The sequence below is a fragment of the Thalassophryne amazonica genome, chromosome 10 (genome assembly GCF_902500255.1).
Source record: "Thalassophryne amazonica chromosome 10, fThaAma1.1, whole genome shotgun sequence".
NCBI classification, from domain to species: Eukaryota; Metazoa; Chordata; class Actinopteri; order Batrachoidiformes; family Batrachoididae; genus Thalassophryne; species Thalassophryne amazonica.
The window spans coordinates 100,654,377-100,678,525 of NC_047112.1; the positions used below are offsets into that span (position 1 = coordinate 100,654,377).

The window sequence follows — 24,149 nt, forward strand, 5'->3', positions numbered from 1 at the left end:
TGCCCATATCGTGATGCTTGCACCACGCTTCACTGTCTTCACTGTGAACTGTGGCTTGAATTCAGAGTTTGGGGGTCATCTCACCAACTGTCTGCGGCCCTTGGACCCAAAAAGAACAATTTTACTCTCATCAGTCCACAAAATATTCCTCCATTTCTCTTTAGGCCAGTTGATGTGTTCTTTGGCAAATTGTAACCTCTTCTGCACATGCCTTTTATTTAACAGACGGACTTTGCGGGGGATTCTTGCAAATAAATTAGCTTCACACGGGCGTCTTCTAACTGTCACAGCACTTACAGGTAACTCCAGACTGTCTTTGATCATCCTGGAGCTGATCAGTAGGTGAGCCTTTCCCACTCTGGTTATTCTTCTATCCATTTTGATGGTTGTTTTCCATTTTCTTCCACGCGTCTCTGGTTTTTGTCCATTTTAAAGCACTGGAGATCATTGTAGATGAACAACCTATAATTTTTTGCACCTGTGTATACGTTTTCCCCTCTCCAATCAACGTTTTAATCAAACTATGCTGTTCTTCTGAACAGTGTCTTGAACGTCCCATTTTCCTCAGGGTTTCAAAGAGAAAAGAATGTTCAACAGGTGCTGGCTTCATCCTTAAATAGGGGACACCTGATTCACACCTGTTTGTTCCACAAAATTGACAAACTCACTGAACTCAATGCTACACTACTATTATTGTGAACACCCCCTTTTCTACTTTTTTTTTTTACTGATAGCCCAATTTCATAGCCTTAAGAGTGTGCATATCATGAATGCTTGGTCTTGTTGGATTTGTGAGAATCTACTGAATCTACTGGTACCTTGTTTCCCATGTAACAATAAGAAATACACTCAAAACCTGGATTAATCTTATTAGTCACATAGCACTACTATTATTCTGAACACTACTGTACATGGTGTGGGGTATTTGCATTTTCCATACTGTCCCAATTTTTTCGTATTTGGGGTTGTAGAACAGAAAATGCCTCAACAGTAGAAACATCTACTTCCCTGGGCAAGAATAGTTCTATAGTGTTTCCACTGCTGTGTATGAGAAAGCTACTGCTTTCTAACGTGACACACAGAGTAAAATTAAGCCTTTTAAGAGGAGGAGGATCTACGCTGATCATCTGAAATAGACTGACTGCGCATTTAAAGCAAAGCTGTGTGTTTGTCTATTTTTAAAGAACACATGGTCCGTCGACGAGGGGAGTGACTATTTACTGGGCGGCCGGCTGTTGTCTCTCTCTGCTCGGTGTGAGGGGCTCTCAGCACTCCCCTCACACTGGGCGAGTCACAGCTCCATCCCCGGCTACACTCACACACAGTTTCTCAAAGATCCTCTCAGCAAAAGTCCACTCTTGCTTCTGTGTTTTGCTCAGACTCACAGAGTGTTTCACTTTTTAATTTTCTCTTTTTTGGGCAACACACAACACTTCACAAACATGGTAACTTAAATAAAATAATAATAATAACTTTAAAAAAGTGACTACGAGGCTTGCATGTTCAACCTCCAGCTGAAATGCATCTACTGAATTGCAGAGAAAGAGGGATAAAGTAAAAAAAAAAAAAAAAAAATGCAGGGACCCAGTCCACGAACCTTAATAAAATAATAATAAAAAAAAGGTTACATTTTACAAGTTGGGGAAAAAAAAACAAAACAAAGCAAAACAGAAACCACATCCCATTGCCATTTCAGCAAAATGTCAAGATTTTGGTGGAGCTGTTTTGCCATTTGTGTCCAAATAAAGCTTTTTACATGAGAGCACTCAGGTTGTGCGGATTTTTGCTTTGATATTTGTGTCTTTTTTTGATCCAGCACACCTTTTTTACACATCTTGGAAGTGCGTGTCTATTCTGATTTACTAAGCTTTTGGCGCAGAGACATTGTGCCATTGCTTAGGGAGAGAAATGGACTGTTGATGTTGTTTAAAAATACAAAAGTACTTTTTATCCGTTTACTCGATTAATCCCAGAATAATTAATGGAATCGTCAATTACTAAAATAATCGATAGCTGCGGCCCTACATGTGTGTGCGCACACGTTGTTGTTGTGAAGACAAGCCTGTTGTCAAGACAACCAGATCTCACGCCTGCAGGTGCTGTGGAGAGCTCAGGAGGGCTGCAGAAATAATCACAGGCTGGCGCTCGGTCTGATACCCGCTGTCAAGTCACGTCATATGAATGTTTCGTTTTGATTTTGTTCAAAAGCATCAAGGTCGCTGTTCGCTTCATTTTTCTTTTGTTGGTTTTGGTTTTCCTTTGTTCTTTCATGCGTGCAGGACTCGCAGGCTTTTTGGTGATGGGACACGTGCAGGCTCATTCATCCACTTTTTCATGACGATTTGTGACTTTGTGACTTTTTGCCTTCATTCAGCTATCGCCGTGTTGCGTATGACCGGGCCCTAATGCCAGCAAGAGTCTACTGGACTGTTAATATGTATGTTAAAATCCTCCATTATCAGATCCTTATCAACACGTAAACGTAAATCAGTCAGCTAATTGAAACCAAAATAAAGACAATTCATGAATTAGAGCTTTACCACTTACTCTGTCTACATTAAAATTCAGTTCACATACTAATTTAACATTTTCATTGGTAAATGTGTTTTCTTCTTTTGAAGAAAACATGGCTGAAACAATAAGACTAAAACGATGCATTGTTCAGATACACACAAACAAAAATGGTGCTATATAGCACCAAAGATTGTAGCACCAAAAGTGGTTCCTCTGATTATGGGCCAAAAAACCACTTGTAGTGCTTTTTAGCACCATTTTTTTGTGTTAGAGCCACAGACACTTGAGTCACAGTTTTATTGATGAAGTGTGGAGCTGTTGTATGCTTTTCTCAGCATTTCCTTTTTAGAACACTCTATGTGGGACATTCTGAAAGGTCAAAATAGGTGGATTTAAAATAGCTTCTGATTCAGCAGCTCTTGCTGTACACAGATATCGCATATATATATATATATATATATATATATATATATATATATATATATATATATATATATATATATATATATAAAATTAGGTCAGTGGTGCTATAAATTTTAATGATGGTTGACTACAGCTGGTAAGTTCTCTGTTCTATAATAACAAGGATTTATAATAATAATAATAATAATAATAATAATATCGTATAATAATAATAATGAGATCGTAACCTCTTTTGCAGGGATGACAAGAAAGGCAGCAGCACACGTTATAATGGACATCTTAACATCAACATGAGAACATTGCAGATAAATAAAATACAATCAACTTGGTCATAATAACATTGCACATGGTGTGTAGTCGAAAGCAGATTTATATGACAACACTCTTTGCACTGACCAACACAGCACAATGGCAAAGACCCAATAGGTTAGAGGAGATAGAGGATTGTAAATTTACACAAACCTCTCTTGGAGCCATTTCTGAACAATTGCAGATTCCAAGATTGTCAGTTCAAAAAACTGTACGTAAATATGACTTGTTGAGGAATGTAGGCACTTTGATAAGGTCTGGAAGAAGACACAAATTGTAACCCTCAGCTGAGAGGAAATTGATTTGGATGGTCATGACCAACCCAGGAAGCACCAGGGCAAAGACTTGCCATGAACCGGGAGCTGGTTGAACCCCATACCACTGGTTATAGTCAAGAATGTTTAACATCACCTTGGACTGAGAGGTTGCTATGTACCTGCTTCAAAACAGACACGAAAACTGATATAAATGTCAATATATGGCAATATTTGCTATGTATGTGCTATAATCTGGTAATGTACTACATACTCAGGAATGCATGTTCTGTTGTTGTGAAAGAGACAGCAGCACAGGCATTAGTTTGGTGACCCTGCCACTGCATCACGGTAGGGAGCTGAAAAGGCAGATTTGTCCCCAGCCCCTGTGTTCTTAGGTACTTGGTCTGAAATGTTTGGATGTGTTGTGAAGGTGTCGTAGCACGGACCCACAACAGGGGGCGCAAATGAACGGACAATGAGTAAGCCAAAAGGTAACAATTTAATGTTGTGATATTACACAACGAAACATGTCTTAATGTTCACAGTCAATAAACACCAGGTGACGTGTGGGCAGGCTCGAAGATAGAAGACGCCCGACGAGAGAGAAGCCGCGTCCCACACGGCTTCCACCACCAACGGCCTGAAGAACACCGGAGCCGCCAAGTCCCGAGTCCCCAGGTGGCCTCTGTCTTCGGCTGTCGACCCTGGTACTGCTGGCAGAAAACAGAAAGATGATGTGTGAGTGTGAGTCCGCACACTCAGTGATTAACAGTCCAGACACCGTTAGGAGGGAGCACCTCCACCTCCAACATCACACACACTCGTGCAGCTCCTGATCAACCACTTATCTGGGACGGGGTGCGAGGTGAAGCCGTCACTGTCACGCCAATCCTCCAGACAAGGAAAGCACCAGGAAAAACGGCTGCAACAGAAGGTCAGATTACTTTTCAACGTATAAGTCAGCAGAGAAAATTACCTTAGTACTGGTAGTCGATTTCTCGGCGGGGAGGTGGAGTTGCAGTCCGGCTTATATGGTGGTGTAGATGAGTGACAGCTGGAGTAATGGGTGACAGCTGTCACCTCCTCTGGGTCTGGCGCCCTCTTGTGCTTGGAGCCCGCACTCCAAGCAGGGCGCCCTCTGGTGGTGGTGGGCCAGCAGTACCTCCTCTTCAGCGGCCCACACAACAGGACCCCCCCTCAACGGGCGCCTCCCGGCGCCCGACCAGGCTTGTCCGGGTGACGTCTGTAGAACTCGGCCAGGAGGGCCGGGTCCAGGATGAAGCTCCTCTTCACCCAGGAGCGTTCCTCGAGTCCATACCCCTCCCAGTCCACCAGATATTGGAACCCCCGGCCCTTACGACGGACGTCCAGGAGCCTGCGGACCGTCCAAGCAGGCTCCCCGTCGATGAGCCGGGCAGGAGGCGGCGTAGGGCCAGGTGCACAGAGGGGCGAGGTGTGGTGTGGCTTGATACGGGACACGTGGAAAACAGGGTGGATCCGCAGTGAAGCTGGGAGTCGGAGCTTCACTGCGGCCGGGTTGATGATCTTGAGGATGGGGAATGGGCCGATGTATCTGTCCTTTAATTTGGGTGAGTCCACACAGAGGGGGATGTCCTTTGTTGACAGCCACACCTCCTGCCCGGGCTGGTATGTGGGGGCCGGGGAACGTCGGCGGTCCGCATGGGTTTTGGCCCTCGTCCGGGCCTTTAATAGGGCAGAGCGGGCGGTCCGCCACACCCGGCGGCACCTCCTGAGGTGGTCCTGGACCGAGGGCACACCGACCTCTCCCTCCACCAGCGGGAACAATGGGGGCTGGAACCCCAAACATGCCTCAAAAGGGGAGAGGCCGGTAGCAGACGAGATTTGGCTGTTATGGGCATACTCGATCCAGGCCAGATGGTGACTCCAGGCCGCCGGGTGCGCGGAGGTGACGCAGCGAAGGGCCTGTTCCAACTCCTGGTTAGCCCGCTCTGCCTGGCCGTTGGTCTGGGGGTGGTACCCGGACGAGAGACTCACGGTGGCCCCCAGCTCCTTACAGAAACTCTTCCACACCTGTGAAGAGAACTGGGGACCACGATCTGAAACGATGTCCGATGGTATCCCATGCAGCCGCATGACGTGGTGGACCAGGAGGTCCGCCGTCTCCTGGGCCGTCGGGAGCTTCGGGAGGGCCACGAAGTGGGCCGCCTTGGAGAACCGGTCCACTATCGTGAGAATAACGGTGTTGCCCTGGGACGGCGGGAGGCCCGTGATGAAGTCCAGGCCGATGTGAGACCAGGGACGATGAGGCACTGGCAGGGGTTGGAGGAGTCCCGTCGTCCTCCGATGGTCTGCCTTGCCCCTGGCGCAGATGGTACAGGCCTGGACGTAGTCCCGGACGTCGGTTTCCAGGGACGCCCACCAGAAGCGCTGCTGGACTACTGCCACGGTCCTACGCACTCCGGGATGACAGGAGAGCTTGGACCCGTGACAGAAGTCCAATACGGCAGCTCTTGCCTCTGGTGGGACGTACAGTCTGTTCTTGGGGCCAGTCCCCGGGTCCGGGCTCGTTGTCAGGGCCTCCCGGACGGTCTTCTCCACGTCCCAGGTGAGGGTGGCCACGACAGTGGACTCGGGGATGATGGTCTCGGTGGGGTTCGACAGCCCCGCTTTGGCTTCTTCTTCGTGCACCCGGGACAATGCATCTGGTTTTTGGTTCTTGGTCCCGGGGCGATACGTGATCTGGAAGTCAAAGCGCCCGAAGAACAGAGACCAGCGGGCTTGCCTGGGGTTCAGCCGCTTGGCGGTCCGGATGTACTCCAGGTTCCGATGGTCTGTGAAAACCGTGAAGGGCAACGATGCCCCCTCCAGCAGGTGTCTCCACTCTTCAAGAGCCTCCTTCACCGCAAGAAGTTCCCGATTGCCAACGTCATAGTTCCGTTCAGCTGGGGTCAACCTGCGGGAATAAAAGGCACAAGGATGGAGGACTTTATCAGCCTCCACGCTCTGGGACAGCACGGCTCCTATCCCTGAGTCAGAGGCGTCCACTTCTACTATGTACTGGCGATCCGGATCAGGCTGCACCAGAACTGGTGCAGTCGAGAACCGGCGTTTCAACTCCTGGAACGCGGCTTCGCACCGATCCGACCAGGCGAAGGGGACCTTGGTGGAGGTCAGGGCAGTCAGGGGGCTAACTACCTGACTGTAACCTTTAATGAACCTCCTGTAGAAATTTGCAAAGCCTAGGAACTGCTGTAGTTTCCTGCGGCTTATCGGTTGGGGCCAATCTCTCACCGCCGCAACCTTAGCCGGATCAGGGGCGACGGAGTTGGAGGAGATGATGAACCCCAGGAAGGACAAAGAAGTGCGGTGGAACTCGCACTTCTCGCCCTTCACAAACAGCCGGTTCTCCAACAACCGCTGTAGGACCTGACGTACATGCTGGACATGGGTCTCAGGGTCCGGGGAAAAGATGAGTATATCGTCCAGATATACGAAGACGAACCGATGCAGGAAGTCCCGCAAGACGTCATTTACCAAAGCTTGGAACGTCGCGGGGGCGTTAGTGAGGCCGAACGGCATAACCAGGTACTCAAAATGACCTAACAGGGTGTTGAATGCCGTCTTCCATTCGTCTCCCTTCCGGACCCGAACCAGGTGGTACGCATTTCTAAGATCCAATTTTGTGAAAATTTGGGCTCCATGCAGGGGCGTGAACACTGAATCCAACAGAGGTAACGGGTATCGGTTGCGAACCGTGATCTCGTTCAGCCCTCGGTAATCAATGCATGGACGGAGTCCGCCGTCTTTCTTGCCCACAAAAAAGAAACCAGCACCCATCGGGGAGGTGGAGTTCCGGATCAGCCCGGCAGCTAAGGAGTCCCGGATGTAGGTCTCCATTGATTCGCGTTCCGGACGTGAGAGGTTGTACAACCTACTGGACGGGTACTCAGCGCCCGGGACCAAATCGATGGCACAATCATACGGTTGGTGCGGGGGAAGAGTGAGTGCCAGATCTTTGCTGAAAACGTCAGCAAGATCGTGGTACTCCTTTGGCACCGCCGATAGATTGGGGGGAACTTTGACCTCCTCATTAGCCGTAGTGCCGGGAGGAACCGAGGATCCTAAGCACTCCCGGTGGCAGGTTTCGCTCCACTGCGTCACAACCCCAGACGGCCAATCAATCCGGGGATTGTGCTTCACCATCCATGGAAAGCCCAAAATCACTCGGGAGGTAGAAGGTGTTACATGGAACACTATCTCCTCCCTGTGATTCCCAGACACAACCAAAGTCACTGGTTGTGTCTGATGTGTGATTAATGGAAGCAGGGTGCCATCTAGTGCTCGCACCTGCAATGGTGCCGGCAGAACCACCAGAGGGAGCCCTACTTCCTTCACCCATCTGCTGTCCAGCAGATTCCCTTCAGACCCTGTGTCTATCAGTGCTGGGGCATGAAGGGTTAAATCCCCACAAAGGATTGTTACTGGGATTCGTGCAGATTTGCGGGGTTTTCCCGCGTGCGTGTTATGACCCACCCTTAGCCCAGTTTCTAAGGACGGGCGTTGTAGTTTGACCGTTTTAGGGCAGTCCTTCTGCATGTGCTCGCAAGAGCCGCAGACAAAACACTCCCCGCGGGCCAGCCTCCCTTGTCTGATTTTTGATCTTAATTTGGCCCTGCTCGTGTCCCTAGCCTCCTCAGCAGGGGGAGCCGTAGCCACACGGAGCTCTCTGGCAGTGAAGCATGGGGACGACGTCACCTTGTCGGAACCGGAAGGGGGAGGGACGGCTCGTGCCCGGTCACGCCCCCCGGCCTGCTCCCGACGATGCTCATTTAAACGGTTGTCTAAACGTATAACCAAATCGATCAGCCCGTCAAATTCCCGCGGTTCATCCTTGGCCAGTAGGTGCTCCTTAAGGACCGGGGACAGTCCATTTACAAAGGCGGCGCGGAGCGCAACGTTATTCCAGCCGGACCTCGCTGCCGCGATGCGGAAGTCGACTGCATACTCGGCTGCGCTACGGCGCCCCTGTCTCATCGACAGCAGCACGTTCGAAGCGGTCTCGCCTCTGTTGGGATGATCAAACACTTGTTTGAATTCCCGTACGAACCCAGTATAAGACGTCAGGAGCCGTGAATTCTGCTCCCAAAGCGCCGTAGCCCATGCGCGTGCCTTTCCTCGAAGCAAATTAATAACATAAGCCACCCGGCTAGCGTCTGATGCGTACATGACGGGGCGCTGTGAAAAGACGAGCGAACACTGCATGAGGAAGTCTGTGCACGTCTCGACACAGCCCCCGTACGGTTCCGGAGGGCTTATGTATGCTTCAGGGGACGGTGGGGGGGTTCGTTGAACAACCAGTGGAACGTTTGATACGGGCCCAGGACCAGCCAGAGGAGTGGCTGCAGCAGCGCCCTGATCGCGCGCCTCCACCCTGGCGGTGAGAGCCTCCACCCTCCGATTAAGGAGGACACTCTGCTCGGTCACAAACACTAACCGGGCCTTGAAGGCGGTTAAGATCTGATGCAGCTCACTCAACCCGCCTCCCGCTGACACCTGCGCTCCTGGCTCTTCCATTGGCCGTTCAAGCTGGAGTTGACGCCCCTCGGAGTCCATGACGATGGCCGAGAAATCCTGTTGTGAAGGTGTCGTAGCACGGACCCACAACAGGGGGCGCAAATGAACGGACAATGAGTAAGCCAAAAGGTAACAATTTAATGTTGTGATATTACACAACGAAACGTGTCTTAATGTTCACAGTCAATAAACACCAGGTGACGTGTGGGCAGGCTCGAAGATAGAAGACGCCCGACGAGAGAGAAGCCGCGTCCCACACAGCTTCCACCACCAACGGCCTGAAGAACACCGGAGCCGCCAAGTCCCGAGTCCCCAGGTGGCCTCTGTCTTCGGCTGTCGACCCTGGTACTGCTGGCAGAAAACAGAAAGATGATGTGTGAGTGTGAGTCCGCACACTCAGTGATTAACAGTCCAGACACCGTTAGGAGGGAGCACCTCCACCTCCAACATCACACACACTCGTGCAGCTCCTGATCAACCACTTATCTGGGACGGGGTGCGAGGTGAAGCCGTCACTGTCACGCCAATCCTCCAGACAAGGAAAGCACCAGGAAAAACGGCTGCAACAGAAGGTCAGATTACTTTTCAACGTATAAGTCAGCAGAGAAAATTACCTTAGTACTGGTAGTCGATTTCTCGGCGGGGAGGTGGAGTTGCAGTCCGGCTTATATGGTGGTGTAGATGAGTGACAGCTGGAGTAATGGGTGACAGCTGTCACCTCCTCTGGGTCTGGCGCCCTCTTGTGCTTGGAGCCCGCACTCCAAGCAGGGCGCCCTCTGGTGGTGGTGGGCCAGCAGTACCTCCTCTTCAGCGGCCCACACAACAGGATGAATGAAATGGAACCACCGTCTCAGAGACTGATGAGGTACTGCTGTCTCAGGGGCTGATGAATCAGGAATAGAAATTGAGAAAGCTTGCCCCATTACTGGTGACTCAAACTTGAGAAGAGGACTTTGGAAAAGGGTGCAGCAGAATGAAGGTCCAGGTCTTTAAGGCCCTAATGCTTCCTGTCTTACTGTATGGTTGCAAGACTCGGATTCTAATGAGTGATCTAAGGTGATCTCGTTGGTATTATCTATCGTCCACCTGGTCGTTACTGTCAGTTTCTCTGTGAATTTTCAGACCTTTTGTCTGACTTAGTGCTTAGCTCAGATAAGATAATTATAGTGGGCGATTTTAACATCCACACAGATGCTGAGAATGACAGCCTCAACACTGCATTTAATCTATTATTAGACTCAATTGGCTTTGCTCAAAATGTAAATGAGTCCACCCACCACTTTAATCATATCTTAGATCTTGTTCTGACTTATGGTATGGAAATTGAAGACTTAACAGTATTCCCTGAAAACTCCCTTCTGTCTGATAATTTCTTAATAACATTTACATTTACTCTGATGGACTACCCAGCAGTGGGGAATAAGTTTCATTACACTAGAAGTCTTTCAGAAAGCGCTGTAACTAGGTTTAAGGATATGATTCCTTCTTTATGTTCTCTAATGCCATATACCAACACAGTGCAGAGTAGCTACCTAAACTCTGTAAGTGAGATAGAGTATCTCGTCAATAGTTTTACATCCTCATTGAAGACAACTTTGGATGCTGTAGCTCCTCTGAAAAAGAGAGCTTTAAATCAGAAGTGCCTGACTCTGTGGTATAACTCACAAACTCGCATCTTAAAGCAGATAACCCATAAGTTGGAGAGGAAATGGCGTCTCACTAATTTAGAAGATCTTCACTTAGCCTGGAAAAAGAGTCTGTTGCTCTATAAAAAAAGCCCTCCGTAAAGCTAGGACATCTTACTACTCATCACTAATTGAAGAAAATAAGAACAACCCCAGGTTTCTTTTCAGCACTGTAGCCAGGCTGACAAAGAGTCAGAGCTCTATTGAGCCGAGTATTCCTTTAACTTTAACTAGTAATGACTTCATGACTTTCTTTACTAATAAAATTTTAACTATAGAGAAAAAATTACTCATAACCATCCCAAAGACGTATCGTTATCTTTGGCTGCTTTCAGTGATGCCGGTATTTGGTTAGACTCTTTCTCTCCGATTGTTCTGTCTGAGTTATTTTCATTAGTTACTTCCTCCAAACCATCAACATGTCTATTAGACCCCATTCCTACCAGGCTGCTCAAGGAAGCCCTACCATTAATTAATGCTTCGATCTTAAATATGATCAATCTATCTTTATTAGTTGGCTATGTACCACAGGCTTTTAAGGTGGCAGTAATTAAACCATTACTTAAAAAGCCATCACTTGACCCAGCTATCTTAGCTGATTATAGGCCAATCTCCAACCTTCCTTTTCTCTCAAAAATTCTTAAAAGGGTAGTTGTAAAACAGCTAACTGATCATCTGCAGAGGAATGGTCTATTTGAAGAGTTTCAGTCAGGTTTTAGAATTCATCATAGTACAGAAACAGCATTAGTGAAGGTTACAAATGATCTTCTTATGGCCTCAGACAGTGGGCTCATCTCTGTGCTTGTTCTGTTAGACCTCAGTGCTGCTTTTGATACTGTTGACCATAAAATTTTATTACAGAGATTAGAGCATGCCATAGGTATTAAAGGCACTGCACTGCGGTGGTTTGAATCATATTTATCTCATAGATTACAATTTGTTCATGTAAATGGGGAATCTTCTTCACAGACTAAGGTTAATTATGGAGTTCCACAAGGTTCTGTGCTAGGACCAATTTTATTCACTTTATACGTTTCCCTTAGGCAGTATTATTAGACGGCATTGCTTAAATTTTCATTGTTACGCAGATGATACCCAGCTTTATCTATCCATGAAGCCAGAGGACACACACCAATTAGCTAAACTGCAGGATTGTCTTACAGACATAAAGACATGGATGACCTCTAATTTCCTGCTTTTAAACTCAGATAAAACTGAAGTTATTGTACTTGGCCCCACAAATCTTAGAAACATGGTGTCTAACCAGATCCTTACTCTGGATGGCATTACCCTGACCTCTAGTAATACTGTGAAAAATGTTGGGGTCATTTTTGATCAGGATGTTAACGTCTGGACGCGGGTTGAGGAGCGATCCAGCGTCTGACTGAACCCAGCGCTAAATAACCAGAAGCAGTTCCAAAAGAAACAAATTAATTTTTTTCCCCACTGTGCTGTACACAAAATACAAAGTAAGTGAGTCTGGTGAGGTGAAGAGGCGGCGCGCTCTCTCAGTGCCTCAACGGATCGGAGCTCGAACGTTCTGGACTCAGGAGTTCCGCCGACACCCCCCAGGTGGCTTTTCCCAGGACTATACTCTGTGAAGGAGGAACAGAGGCGAGGTTATTCAACACCGTTACCAAGAAATACAATTTAGAGGCACACTCATCAGCTACACGTTCAGGTCTGATTTCAAACTTAATTCAAAAGAACAGCTGCTCACAGCTTGTGGAGGATTATCAATCCGCGCGCCACAGCCGTGAAGAGCAAACGAGACAATTTTCTTCAATACTTAAATTTAGCTGCGCAAAAAACGCCACATTATATTCATAGATGAGCTTTTAAGAATAATCACCTCTGACGTGTGCTGACAGCGCTTGCCTCTCACCCTCGTCCTCCTTCACAGGCGCAATGTCAGATTCTGGAGCGGCCCTCAGCGTCCTCAAACGGTCGTCACAAGGTTGTATTCTCCGGCAATTAAACCCAGATCACTGCTGGCTTAAATGCAGTTCCTCATCTCTTCATTGGTACTAGCTGAGAGTCCTTAGAGCTGCACGTGAATGTCACAGATCGTCCTGATTAGAGAATCGCACGTGAGTGCAACAGGTGCAGCAGATCATCGTGACAGAGGTGAGAGACTCTTCTGCAGCACATTCTCCCCAGAGATCAGCCCCAAACCACCTGGGAAGGAAAACAAACACAAAAACAACAAAGCAGTGTCCAGCCAAGCCCCCCAACACACAACACAGGATATGTCATTCAATGCACATATTAAACAAATATGTAGGACTGCTTTTTTACATTTGCGCAATATCTCTAAAATTAGAAAGGTCTTGTCTCAGAGTGATGCTGAAAAACTAATTCACGCATTTATTTCCTCTAGGCTGGACTATTGTAATTCATTATTATCAGGTTGTCCTAAACGTTCCCTGAAAAGCCTTCAGTTAATTCAAAATGCTGCAGCTAGAGTGCTGACAGGGACTAGAAGGAGAGAGCATATCTCACCCATATTGGCCTCTCTTCATTGGCTTCCTGTTAATTCTAGAATAGAATTTAAAATTCTTCTTCTTACGTATAAGGTTTTGAGTGTCTCTTTCTCTTTTTGCTCTGTATGCACCACTCTGCATTTAATCATTAGTGATTGATCTCTGCTCCCCTCCACAGCATGTCTTTTTCCTGGTTCTCTCCCTCAGCCCCAACCAGTCCCAGCAGAAGACTGCCCCTACCTGAGCCTGGTTCTGCTGGAGGTTTCTTCCTGTTAAAAGGGAGTTTTTCCTTCCCACTGTTGCCAAGTGCTTGCTCACAGGAGGTCGTTTTGACCGTTGGGGTTTTTCCGTAATTATTGTATGGCCTTGCCTTACAATATAAGGCGCCTTGGGGCAACTGTTTGTTGTGATTTGGTGCTATATAAATAAAATTGATTTGATTTTGATTTAGTGGGTCTCTGTGTAGGATCCTTATAGGTACTGCTTGAATGGCTTTGTCACTTTTTAGTCATAAGTTTGTTATTTGGTCTATTATTGATTTCCCATCACTTCACTATTACATTTATAAGCAACATGTGATCTACATTACATTTTAATGATATGGTTATTCCTTAACTATAATGTCTTCTTTGCTGCTTCGTCACTAAGATGCGTTGCACATTAACCAAATCTACATGAAACAAGGACATGTTTATTTTTTCCCTTCTTTTGTTCTCTAACATTCTTCTGTCAGCGTCTCAAACAGATCTCTACCCTCAGAGCCACCATTTGTTTATGTAGGGCACGGTAGACATTCAAATGATGAACCATCTGTAGATCCAAAGTCATCCAAAACCACATATTAAATTGATGATACTAAATATATGATGAAAGCTGAGAAACTGGGAAAGCATTCTACGTTACAATCAAATTAGTCTGGAGGTACTCTAACCAGTTGCATCATGAGGCTAAATGGATTCTGTTCTTACAGTGAGACTGGAGCTGTCCTTTCCAAATGCCAAGCAATATCACAGCTTCATAAATCCTTCTAGTAAATGTTATTGTACTGCAGGAGCCTACCTTTGAAAAAGGACAGCTCTGGGGCTTTCAGATTCTGTAGTTGAGCAGGTTTTTATTCATAAAATAGTATGGAAACTCATTTCAGCAAGTGTTTGTGCCTGTCTGACAGGTATTCAGAGCAGCATAGGGAATACAAGAACAAGGCTTCACATACAGGCTGAGATGTTCATGAGTAACATTCTTTTTATCCTACATTCTTTTTCTTTTTACCTTAGTGCTTTGTTGAATGATGCAACCATCCAAACTGACTGATAGCTGATCAAACTGACGTCTGAGCCTTGTAGAACCAATAACCATTAACTCCATCTTCTTCAAATTAAAAGCAAGACATTACAGAAAACATCTTTTCACAGACAACAGTCCTCTGAAATCCCAATCTCAGAAAGGTCATTAGCACTGACTGGCAAATAAAGTTGGGTATCAGCAACATAGCAATGGAAAGTAACTCCAAAGTGTCACAACTGTCCCAGAGGGGCATTACCTAAAGAGAACAACAAAGGGCCCAATACAGAACCCATAATTTGCAGGCACACGTTTACCAGTTGTAGAGCGTTGTACGAAACACAATCACAACATTTCAGTATATATGATGTCATCTGTGAAAGGACCCAACCAGTAATACCAAAACAATTCTCCTGCACATCCAACAAGATAGGGTGATCAACCGTATTGAAAACAACACAAAGATAAATGGACTGCATTTATTTATATAGCACTTTTCCATCTGCATCAGAAGCTCAAAACACTTTGCAATTATGCCTCGCATTCACCCACTCACACAGACACACTTGGTCTTGCCATGCAAGGTGCTCACTACACATGGGAGCAAATAGGGTTTAAGGACCTTGCCCAAGGGCCCTTAGCGATTTTCTGGTCTGGCTGGGTTTTGAACCGAGGATCCTCTGGTTTGAAGTCCAATGCTTAACCATTGCCATCTCCCCAAGATCCAACATCAGCAGCACCATGGTGGTGTCTGAATCCATCGCCAGCAAAAGGTCATTGCTAGAATTGTATCCGTAGAAAGACAAGCTTTGAACACTGACATCAGTGGCTCCAAAAGATTGTTATCCACAATGTAGTCTAAATTGTGGGTCTGTTAGTAAGTAACAGGGCTAGCTGCCAGCAACCTCTTTAGTGTTCTCTTTGCTTCCTTGTTGATTTACTGCTAGTAAACTAATGCCTTAGGTTCAGTTATTTCCAGCTGACTGATTCTGCTTTTGTTCTCTCTGTGTGAGGCACTGATAAGCACTTAAATGGACACTGGCCCTGTACCCTTGCGTACCAGACTGACCTCAGGATACCCTTCCTATTTAAGACCTGGAAGCAGAAACTAAGACCACCAGCACACATACATAGGCCGATTGAGTCCGAATGATGTCAAAAAGACGCATCCACCCACAGTCGGGAAGTGTCGAGGTTTAGTCTGAAGACAGATGGACAGCAGTCTCAAAGCAGTCTACATAGTTGGTCCCATTCACTCGGCTGTCTCGAGTGTGTTGCACAGTTCAAAACACTCTTGGCGCCGTTGAGCTGGGACACCCGTGTGACAGCAGTCTATGTGCAGTTTGTGCGCCATCTGATTTCAATCTGCATATTGACAGCGTCATAACAGTATTTGAAACGATCTGATCGCGGTTGATTGAGCTCTGACATGGATCAGTCACGGCAAAGCCTGACGGCATGTCCTGCTTGTGCCACACAAATGAGATATACTTTATTGATCTCACAGTGGAGAAATTATGTTTACACTCCAGTTACCTCAGACAGCAATTAGTCCACAATTATTACTTGTTTACTATAATAATGGCACACATCAGAATTAAAAACAGAACATACACATTTGACATTGTTTATGTGCACTAAATTTGAAGAAGTCCATTATCCGAATTGAGGCAAGTGGGTGAAGGTCTCGCAGCAACCCTGAGTTGCACCACCGTCAGGTTGGGGGGGGGGGACCAGCTGCAGTTAAAACCGTGCCGCCCCCACAGAAGGGAAGGGATGACGTGAGCAGAAGCCAGAGTGGGGGGTTGTGTGATGGGGGGTGGGGGTGGGAAGAGGGAGTGTAGCATGCTTCAGTCTTGTGAAACAGTTTATTGTCTTTGTGGGTTGAGATAAGAAACAACCAAATGTTCACCAAGGCCAAGAAGACATTCCTCTGGAAGAAAACAGCAGGGCAATTTGTCCTTCAGGCTGATAAGCCTGCCATGTTGTGGTTTGAGCAGTGAAAAACACTTTTTACAGCTTCACTTGAACAACCAAATCCCAATTATGAATTAAGAATATTCCCAATTATGAATTAAGAATATTCCCCGGCCGCCGAAATCTTCATCCTCATCTGCAAGGCACGCATCTGCTCCAAGATTTCATACAATTTGCGTCTGAGTTCAAGAGTCATCAAAGTCTGAGAATGCACTGCCTTGCCCAAGTCGTTAATCATGACGGACAAGCAAGGGACCGTGGTTCCTGATGCCGCCGTCTTGCCAATTTTCTGGTAGATCCGGGCAGCACATAAGACAGAAAGTACCAGCCCTGCTACCATAAGACCAAATATGAATAAATCCTTGATGTCCTCAACAGAGAAAGGCACAAAGCATGCCACATGCCATGACCCCCAGGAGTTGAGAACATAGCCCGTAGGATACGTTCCATCTGGGGAGGTAGGATCCCCCGGTCCTGACCTTCTTGTAGAAAAGATGGTGTCAATAGCGTTCAGAGACCAGCTGATCAATTCCATGGTTAATCCAATAGTAGTCCAATAGAACCAGTATCCAATATAATTTGAGGAATTTACAGTCTGGTGAAGTAGGGACTTGAAGGTTAAAGCAGAGAGCAGAGATAAGGGAGAGTGGAGGAGATGCGACCGCCCTCATCGGATGTGCAGTGGATGTGAATAATGTGCAATCAATTCCAAAAGCACCGTGTGTCACTGCAGGTCAATGCGTTGCACCGCACACCCCGACGCAGATCTGAACAGGCTGTTATATCCACAATAGACCTTACAGTGCAGATATTACTTCCTTCCCATTGGTGACATAAATAATGCCTCATGCGCATCAATGTATCATTGCACGCGTTATAGGCTCGCAGCTGAACAGTTCTCACTGCTGTAATATACATATTATTACTTGATCACCATCTAACTCTGTAGGAGGTATGACGTGGAACTGTTTCGCTAGCCCATGACAACATTATTAATCATGAATTTCACCTCCAGCATGGACCCATTAGCATTTCACAGCGCAGGGCAGACAGGAATCAGGGACCTCAGCTTGTGGTGAAAACCCTCTCACCCAGCTGTGGATGAAAGGGTTCAACCAGACATTGTGGTGTACAGAGTTGCATTGTGTTGTGTATGCTGGAGTGGGCAAAAAAATTAATAAAAAAAAAGTTCACTGGAATGGCTGCGTCTGACGAATGTTGCGCATATGGGGAACCATGGCCCACTGCCAGCAAAATTTAGTAGCAAAAGAAGTCTAGCAGAATGGATAAAGTCTGACAATGCAGGTATATAATGATTAAAAAAAACTAAATGCATATTTTGCAGGACTGTACACCAGGAGGTGATCAAGCTTAAATTCAGAGTAGGATAAGATAATCTCATATCATTGCTTGCACATGTGGCACAGTTAGCTGCAGTACTAAGTGTATGTAAAATGGGGATTATTAGGTATGAACATCACAATGTCTCTGTGTCTCAAAATAAATGTCTGCTTTGTGACTTTTTGTTGTTTTGTTGTTTCTTGTAGACTTGGATTCCCGATGATGATCATGACGTGCACGATAGCCATGTGTTACCTTTTGGCCACTCATGTTGGACTGGGATGGAACATGTAATCCACAAGCACTGGATACAGCCAAAGAGACGTGTGTGTGTGTGTGTGTTGGACCATTTCTTACAGCTAACTGTATAAGGTTTGAAGCTGTGCAGCACACCAGCCATGTTCTTCAGAACATTGAAGGTGTCTCCAGAGCAGCTGGGGCAGAACAAAAGATGCTTTGAATCAGACATCCACTATTCCAGTGAACTGAGCCACATGTTTTAATTCATAGTCCATGTTAACATGTGTCAGCTTTTTCAGACTTGAACATTTTATCCTCTGCACAGAGCAAAGGGCAGAGGAAGAAAATAAGCAGCAAACGGTCCTTAATGCTCTGCAAGGTGCTACTCTGTCAATGAAAGTAGAACTCACCAAGTAATTTACATGAATTCAAAAAGAAAAACAGGGACTCGTTTCTTTATAGATTTATGACATCAATATGCTTTTAGATGCATTTAAATACTGATTTGTTCTTTTAAAACATTTCACCCATGATTTCTGAAAGTTATGTATTTTGCAGGAATGAGAACACCTAGTCAATGGGATTTTATAGTAAATGTCTCATTTTTCTTACATTCCCTCTAAGTTTGAAAGACAAAAAAACTATCAGTAAAAATGCTGCAAAACACTGTGATAAATTCAGACAAATGTAGATATAAAGGCCATAAAGCGTTGTCCATGCAGTGACGTATGGGTGAGTTCAGTTACACAGACTAGATTTAACCTTAATCATGTCATCTTATATTGTTCACTGTATTTATTGTACAACCCAAAAATGTGACAGATATGGCCAATGTTTGAAACGTCCCAAACAAACCATAATAATAAAAAGCTGTCATATGCTGTGTGTCATTTTCATTCATTTTCAACCGCTTATCTGGGTCACGGTGGCAACAAGTCCTGTAACTCTTCCCGGAGGCGTTCCCAAGCTGGCTGGGGCCTGCTCCCGGTTGGATGTGCCTGGAACACCTCTCTAGGGAGATGACCATGGGTCATCCTCACCAGGTGCCCAAACCACCTCAAGTGGCTGCTTTCGATGCAAAGAAGCAGCGTCATACCTTAAGTCCTTCCCGGATAGTCAAGCTTCTCACCCTGTTCAGGAATATAAGCCCAGATACCCGATGGAAGTATTTCATTTCTTCTGCTTGTATCCCTGATCTTATTCTTTCAGTCATTACCCCAAGTTCATGACCATAGGTGAGGATATGAGCATAAATCGACCGGTGAATTGAGAGCCTCATCTTCCAGCTAAGCTCCTTCTTGACCGCGATGGTCCGGCACAGCATCCACAACATTTCAGACGCTGCCCCAATCCATCAGTCGATCTTACACTCCAACACAGAATAGAATAGAATAGAGCCTTTATTGTCATTGCACATATATACATACAATGAAATTTGTCCTCTACATTTAACCCATCCTAATTACAGTTAGACACAATCTAACCACAGTCCAGCACCCGGGAACCACTCAACACAGAAAGGCCGGGAATCGATCCCATGACCTTCTTGCTGTGAGGCACCAGTGCTAACAACTAATCTACTGTGCTGCCCAACTTATCCCACTCATGAACATTTTTTTCCAGAATGATTCATATATTTTTGTATATTTAAAAAAAAAAAATAGGAGTTAATGGAAGAAATACAGATTAAAGCAGTAATTGAGCAGCTAGATGAGGCTAATAAACCAGTACCATGTTTTCTGGAGTATACATAAGTCAGACTTTTTATACTTGTTTGGTATATTTCAAAACAACTTGTATGCCAAAAAATACTACATTTTATTATATGGCTGTGACACTACTAGCACTCTGATTGGCTGTTTACTGGTTGGATATTTTCCTATATTGGAGCAGTTACCATGACAATCAGTCTGCAACCCATATTTTCGTTACAAACCAGGAAGCTAAAAACACGATTAGAAAAACAAGTCGGATATGAACAGGCTTGGAGAGTTAACGGAATACATGTAACGGCGTTACGTAATTAGGATACAAAAAAAAGGTAACTGTATTCCGCTACAGTTACAGAAAAAAAGACATATTCAGATTACAGGTATATTTAGTAAAAATGGGAATTAGTTCGCAGGATTACAATTTTAATGCATTTTATGATATTATCTGTATATATTTTTTTTCTTTGAAACGAAAACATGGACAGCATGACGTCTCCTAACCTGGCAAAATATTGATGAAGTACCCGGATGTTAATGCATTTTCAATGGAGATTCGCGACTGAACACACTCAGAAAAATGCTCGCAAAATACGTGTTAAAAAAAATGCCATTTTGACCTGGATATCGAGCCAGTAAAATTAAATTATATTAAATTATGTCAGGAAAGTATTAAACTTACTCTGACACCCATATTCACAAATATTAGTGTTGAAAGTTACACAGATCTGCGCTATTCAAGCTGCTGAGCTGAGGCGTCCTGCTGCAGCTGTGTTCAACACAGCGCAGCTCCTAAAACCATTACAATACATTTATATATATATATATATATATATATATATATATATATATATATATATATATATATATATATAATATTATATTATATTTTTACACAATTATCCTTTATTGACAGAGTTTCATTCATGAAGTTAGTGGTGTGGGTACACATCTCTGTGTGAGTGTGACTGTGAGCAGCACAGCGCGGGTCATTATATTCTCATTATTTTAAGGTGCAAATTTAAAAAAAAATCCCCAGTCTTGTCAAACAATTTTAATCACTAACGACAAGTATTTTCCACTGTTAGACATTGGTCTAGCATATGGCCATATGCATGTATGACAAGCTGGTCCTGTATATTGAGCTGAATATAGTTAAGTCTGATCCGCACTCGAACAGAAGGTGACAGCAATGCACCATTAAGTTGGATTAGTGTGTTGCCGAGGAGATCCACGGGCTCTAGATTGGGTAGTGTTTATATAATAAGTAGCTGACATTTTTCAAGGGTGGTAATAAATTATGCAAATTTGAGTTGGAATAGCATGTGAGTCCAGAATATCTTTAGAACCTTAACAGTTTTTAGAGAAATAACTCAACCCTTTTATTTCCTGTTAATTATGCAATTTTTAATGTTAATTTACTGTCTTAATGTATTTATAAATTGTTTAAGTTCTTGTTATCATATACACACTATTATTAGCATTAGTATTACTGAGGTGTTACCCGATTTACAGGTGTTACTGATTTACAGAATTTGATAGTATCTCACTAGGCGTGCTGACGAAACTCATAACGCCTACAAAAAGCACAACCTGCTTATTTGATCCTATACCAACAAAACTGTTTAATGACCTGTGGCCCACTCTTGGGCTGATTGTGCTGGAAATTGTTAGTATCTCATTAACCTCAGGATCTGTTTCTAAATGTTTCAAACCTGCAGTGATTAATCCATTACTTAAGAAATCTAATCTTGACCCTAGTGTATTGAAAAATTATAGGCTGATATCAAATCTATCATTCTGTTCTAAAATTCTGGAAAAAGTGGTTTCACATCAGCTCGTGAACCATCTTACTGAGAATAATCTTTTTGAGCCATTGCAGTCTGGTTTTAGAAAGTATCACTCCACAGAGACAGCGCTCACTAAAGTTGTGAATGACCTTCTGCGAGTAACAGACTCAGACACCACTACGGTTTTGGTGCTCTTAGATCTTAATGCTGCATTTGATACCGTGGATCATCATATTTTGTTCGATAGGCTGGAGAATCTTTTTGGGATTACTGGGAGAAACACTACCTCTAACCTTAGTGACATGAAATTCAGGGTTCCACAGGGATCCATTTTAGGCCCCTTGCTTTTCTCCCTTTATGTAGCCCCCCTTGGTCCTTACTGCGGTGTTTTGGGATTGCCTTTCATTGTTATGCTGATGATACTGAGTTGTATATGCCAATAATTGCGGGAAATCTCATTCCCATAAAATCTCTGGAGGACTGCCTTGCATCAGTGAGAGGCTGGATGTCTAGTAACTTCCTACTTTTAAACTCTGATAAGACTGAAATGATGGTTCCTGGTCCAGCAAGACATCTGTGAAATATAGCGAGGATTTTAAAACTCAATAAAATGTTGACATAGAAAACATGTAAATTCTACATTTATTCCACAGAAAATTTACAAGAGGTATTGATAAGAGAATTAACAAAGAATCAGATTCATAACTGGAATCGATAATGGCATTGATATCGATAAATCTTATCAAAACCCATCCCTAGTTGGGACTGAACCTGTTCATATCAATAGCACTGACAAGGGGCAGGATTGCTTTCTAATTACTGATAGATTTCATGGGTGTCTTGGCTTTCCATACCTTTTTGCACCTCCCTTTCGTCAGATGTTTAATACTTTTTCCATGTGTTATTTCACATTATTACACATAATTTATGGACATCCATGGTTTAATTTCTTTGTATGTATGGATTATTGGGTTATTATTAAGATCTGGTAAAAAAATTCATGTCAGTAGCACCTTTAGAAATATATTTTTTGAGAAAATGGTGATGTGTTCAATATTTATTTTACCTTCTGTATATAGATAGAATAGAATCTTTATTGTCATTGCACATATATAGATACAATGAAACTTGTCCTCTGCATTTAACCCATCCTAATTACAGTACAGACACAATCCAACAACTAGGAGCAGTGGGCAGCCACAGTCCAGCACCCGGGGACAACTCCAGATCTAAACGCTGCCTTGGTCAGGGCACTGAAAGAAGCAGACCCTAAATAAGCATGTTTTTGAATGTGGGAGGAAACCAGAGTGCCCAGAGGAAAGCCACACAGACACGGGTAGAACATGCAAACTCCACACAGAAAGGCCAAGAATCGATCTTACGAACGTCTTGCTGTGAGGCACCAGTGCTAACCACTAATCCACCATGCTGCCCGATGAGATATAAGGATTATATCATTGCTTTTACAGACAGTTTTCTTTAGACAGGTTAAGGAATGAATAGATGAATATTTCCATGTCACTGAATATGTTTTGAACTTCATTTATACCAGTTATTAAGAAATACAAACAGTAGTATACTGTGTGCCAAATCTATGTCAAGTCATCAGTTACCAGAAATGGAGTGACTATGCTGGAAGGAGACTAGTGAGTGGAGCCACCAAGACAGATCCAAAAATTGATGGGTGTAGCGCACATGCAATGCAATGTTCAGTCATAAGTCAGATCACCACCTGTGGTTGTAATTAGGGATGAGTGAGTACACCACTATCTGTATCTGTTCAACCATCTAAATTATCTGTATCCGTATCTGTACTTGTAGTGGGCATGGACTAAACTGAAGTGGGCGTGGTTTAACCAGAAATGGCTGGGGCTTAAATCAGTACATTAAGTCTGAAATTGATATGAACTGATCAGAAGTTGTTATATTTATTGTTTATTTGAAAACTATTTACAGAACAAAATTGAGATTTAAATCAATGTTTTTCAATTTCAATTTATTAATTTATATAGCGCAACTCATGACAAAGTCACCTCAAGGCGCTTCACACAATTCACAACACAAATTAATCTAAAATCAAAGCAAGAAAAGCACAATAAAAAGATAAAACACAGTAAAATAAAAAGAAATTACAAAACAAACACAAACAGATTAAATTAATGATAACACAGTCTAAAAAAGTGGGCCTTCAGTCTTGATTTAAAAGTCTCCCCACGTGTCAGACTGCCTAATAACAGCAGGTAGATCGTTCCAAAGAGTCGGACCACGGTAGGAGAAGGCTCTATACCCCACAGACTTCTTGTTCATCCTCGGAACACACAGAAGCCCTGCGCCCTGCGAACGCAAGGGCCGCGCAGGTATGTAGGGCTTAACCAAGTCCGCCAGGTAAGAAGGTGCCAGTCCATGAACAATTTTATAAACCAACAATAAAACTTTAAAATCCAATCTGGCAGAAACCGGTAGCCAATGAAGGGATGCCAGAATGGGAGTAATGTGGTCAAACCTTCTACTTTGTGTCAAAAGTCTGGCAGCAGCATTCTGTACCAATTGAAGTCCTTGAATGCCAGACTGCAGCAGGCCAGAA

The 24,149-nt window shown here is 44.4% G+C and overlaps 1 protein-coding gene across 1 annotated transcript in view; it reads left to right on the top strand.

Moving 5' to 3' along the window:
- The window catches only part of oca2 (oculocutaneous albinism II), a 288,339-nt gene extending 269,388 nt beyond the window's left edge, over positions 1-18,951 (top strand). The window contains exon 24 of the mRNA XM_034180628.1: positions 18,033-18,951. Coding sequence (XP_034036519.1) covers positions 18,033-18,120 — 88 coding nt within the window. The 3' untranslated portion in view covers positions 18,121-18,951. The remainder of the gene's footprint in view (positions 1-18,032) is intronic.
- Positions 18,952-24,149: the final 5,198 nt, after the last annotated feature.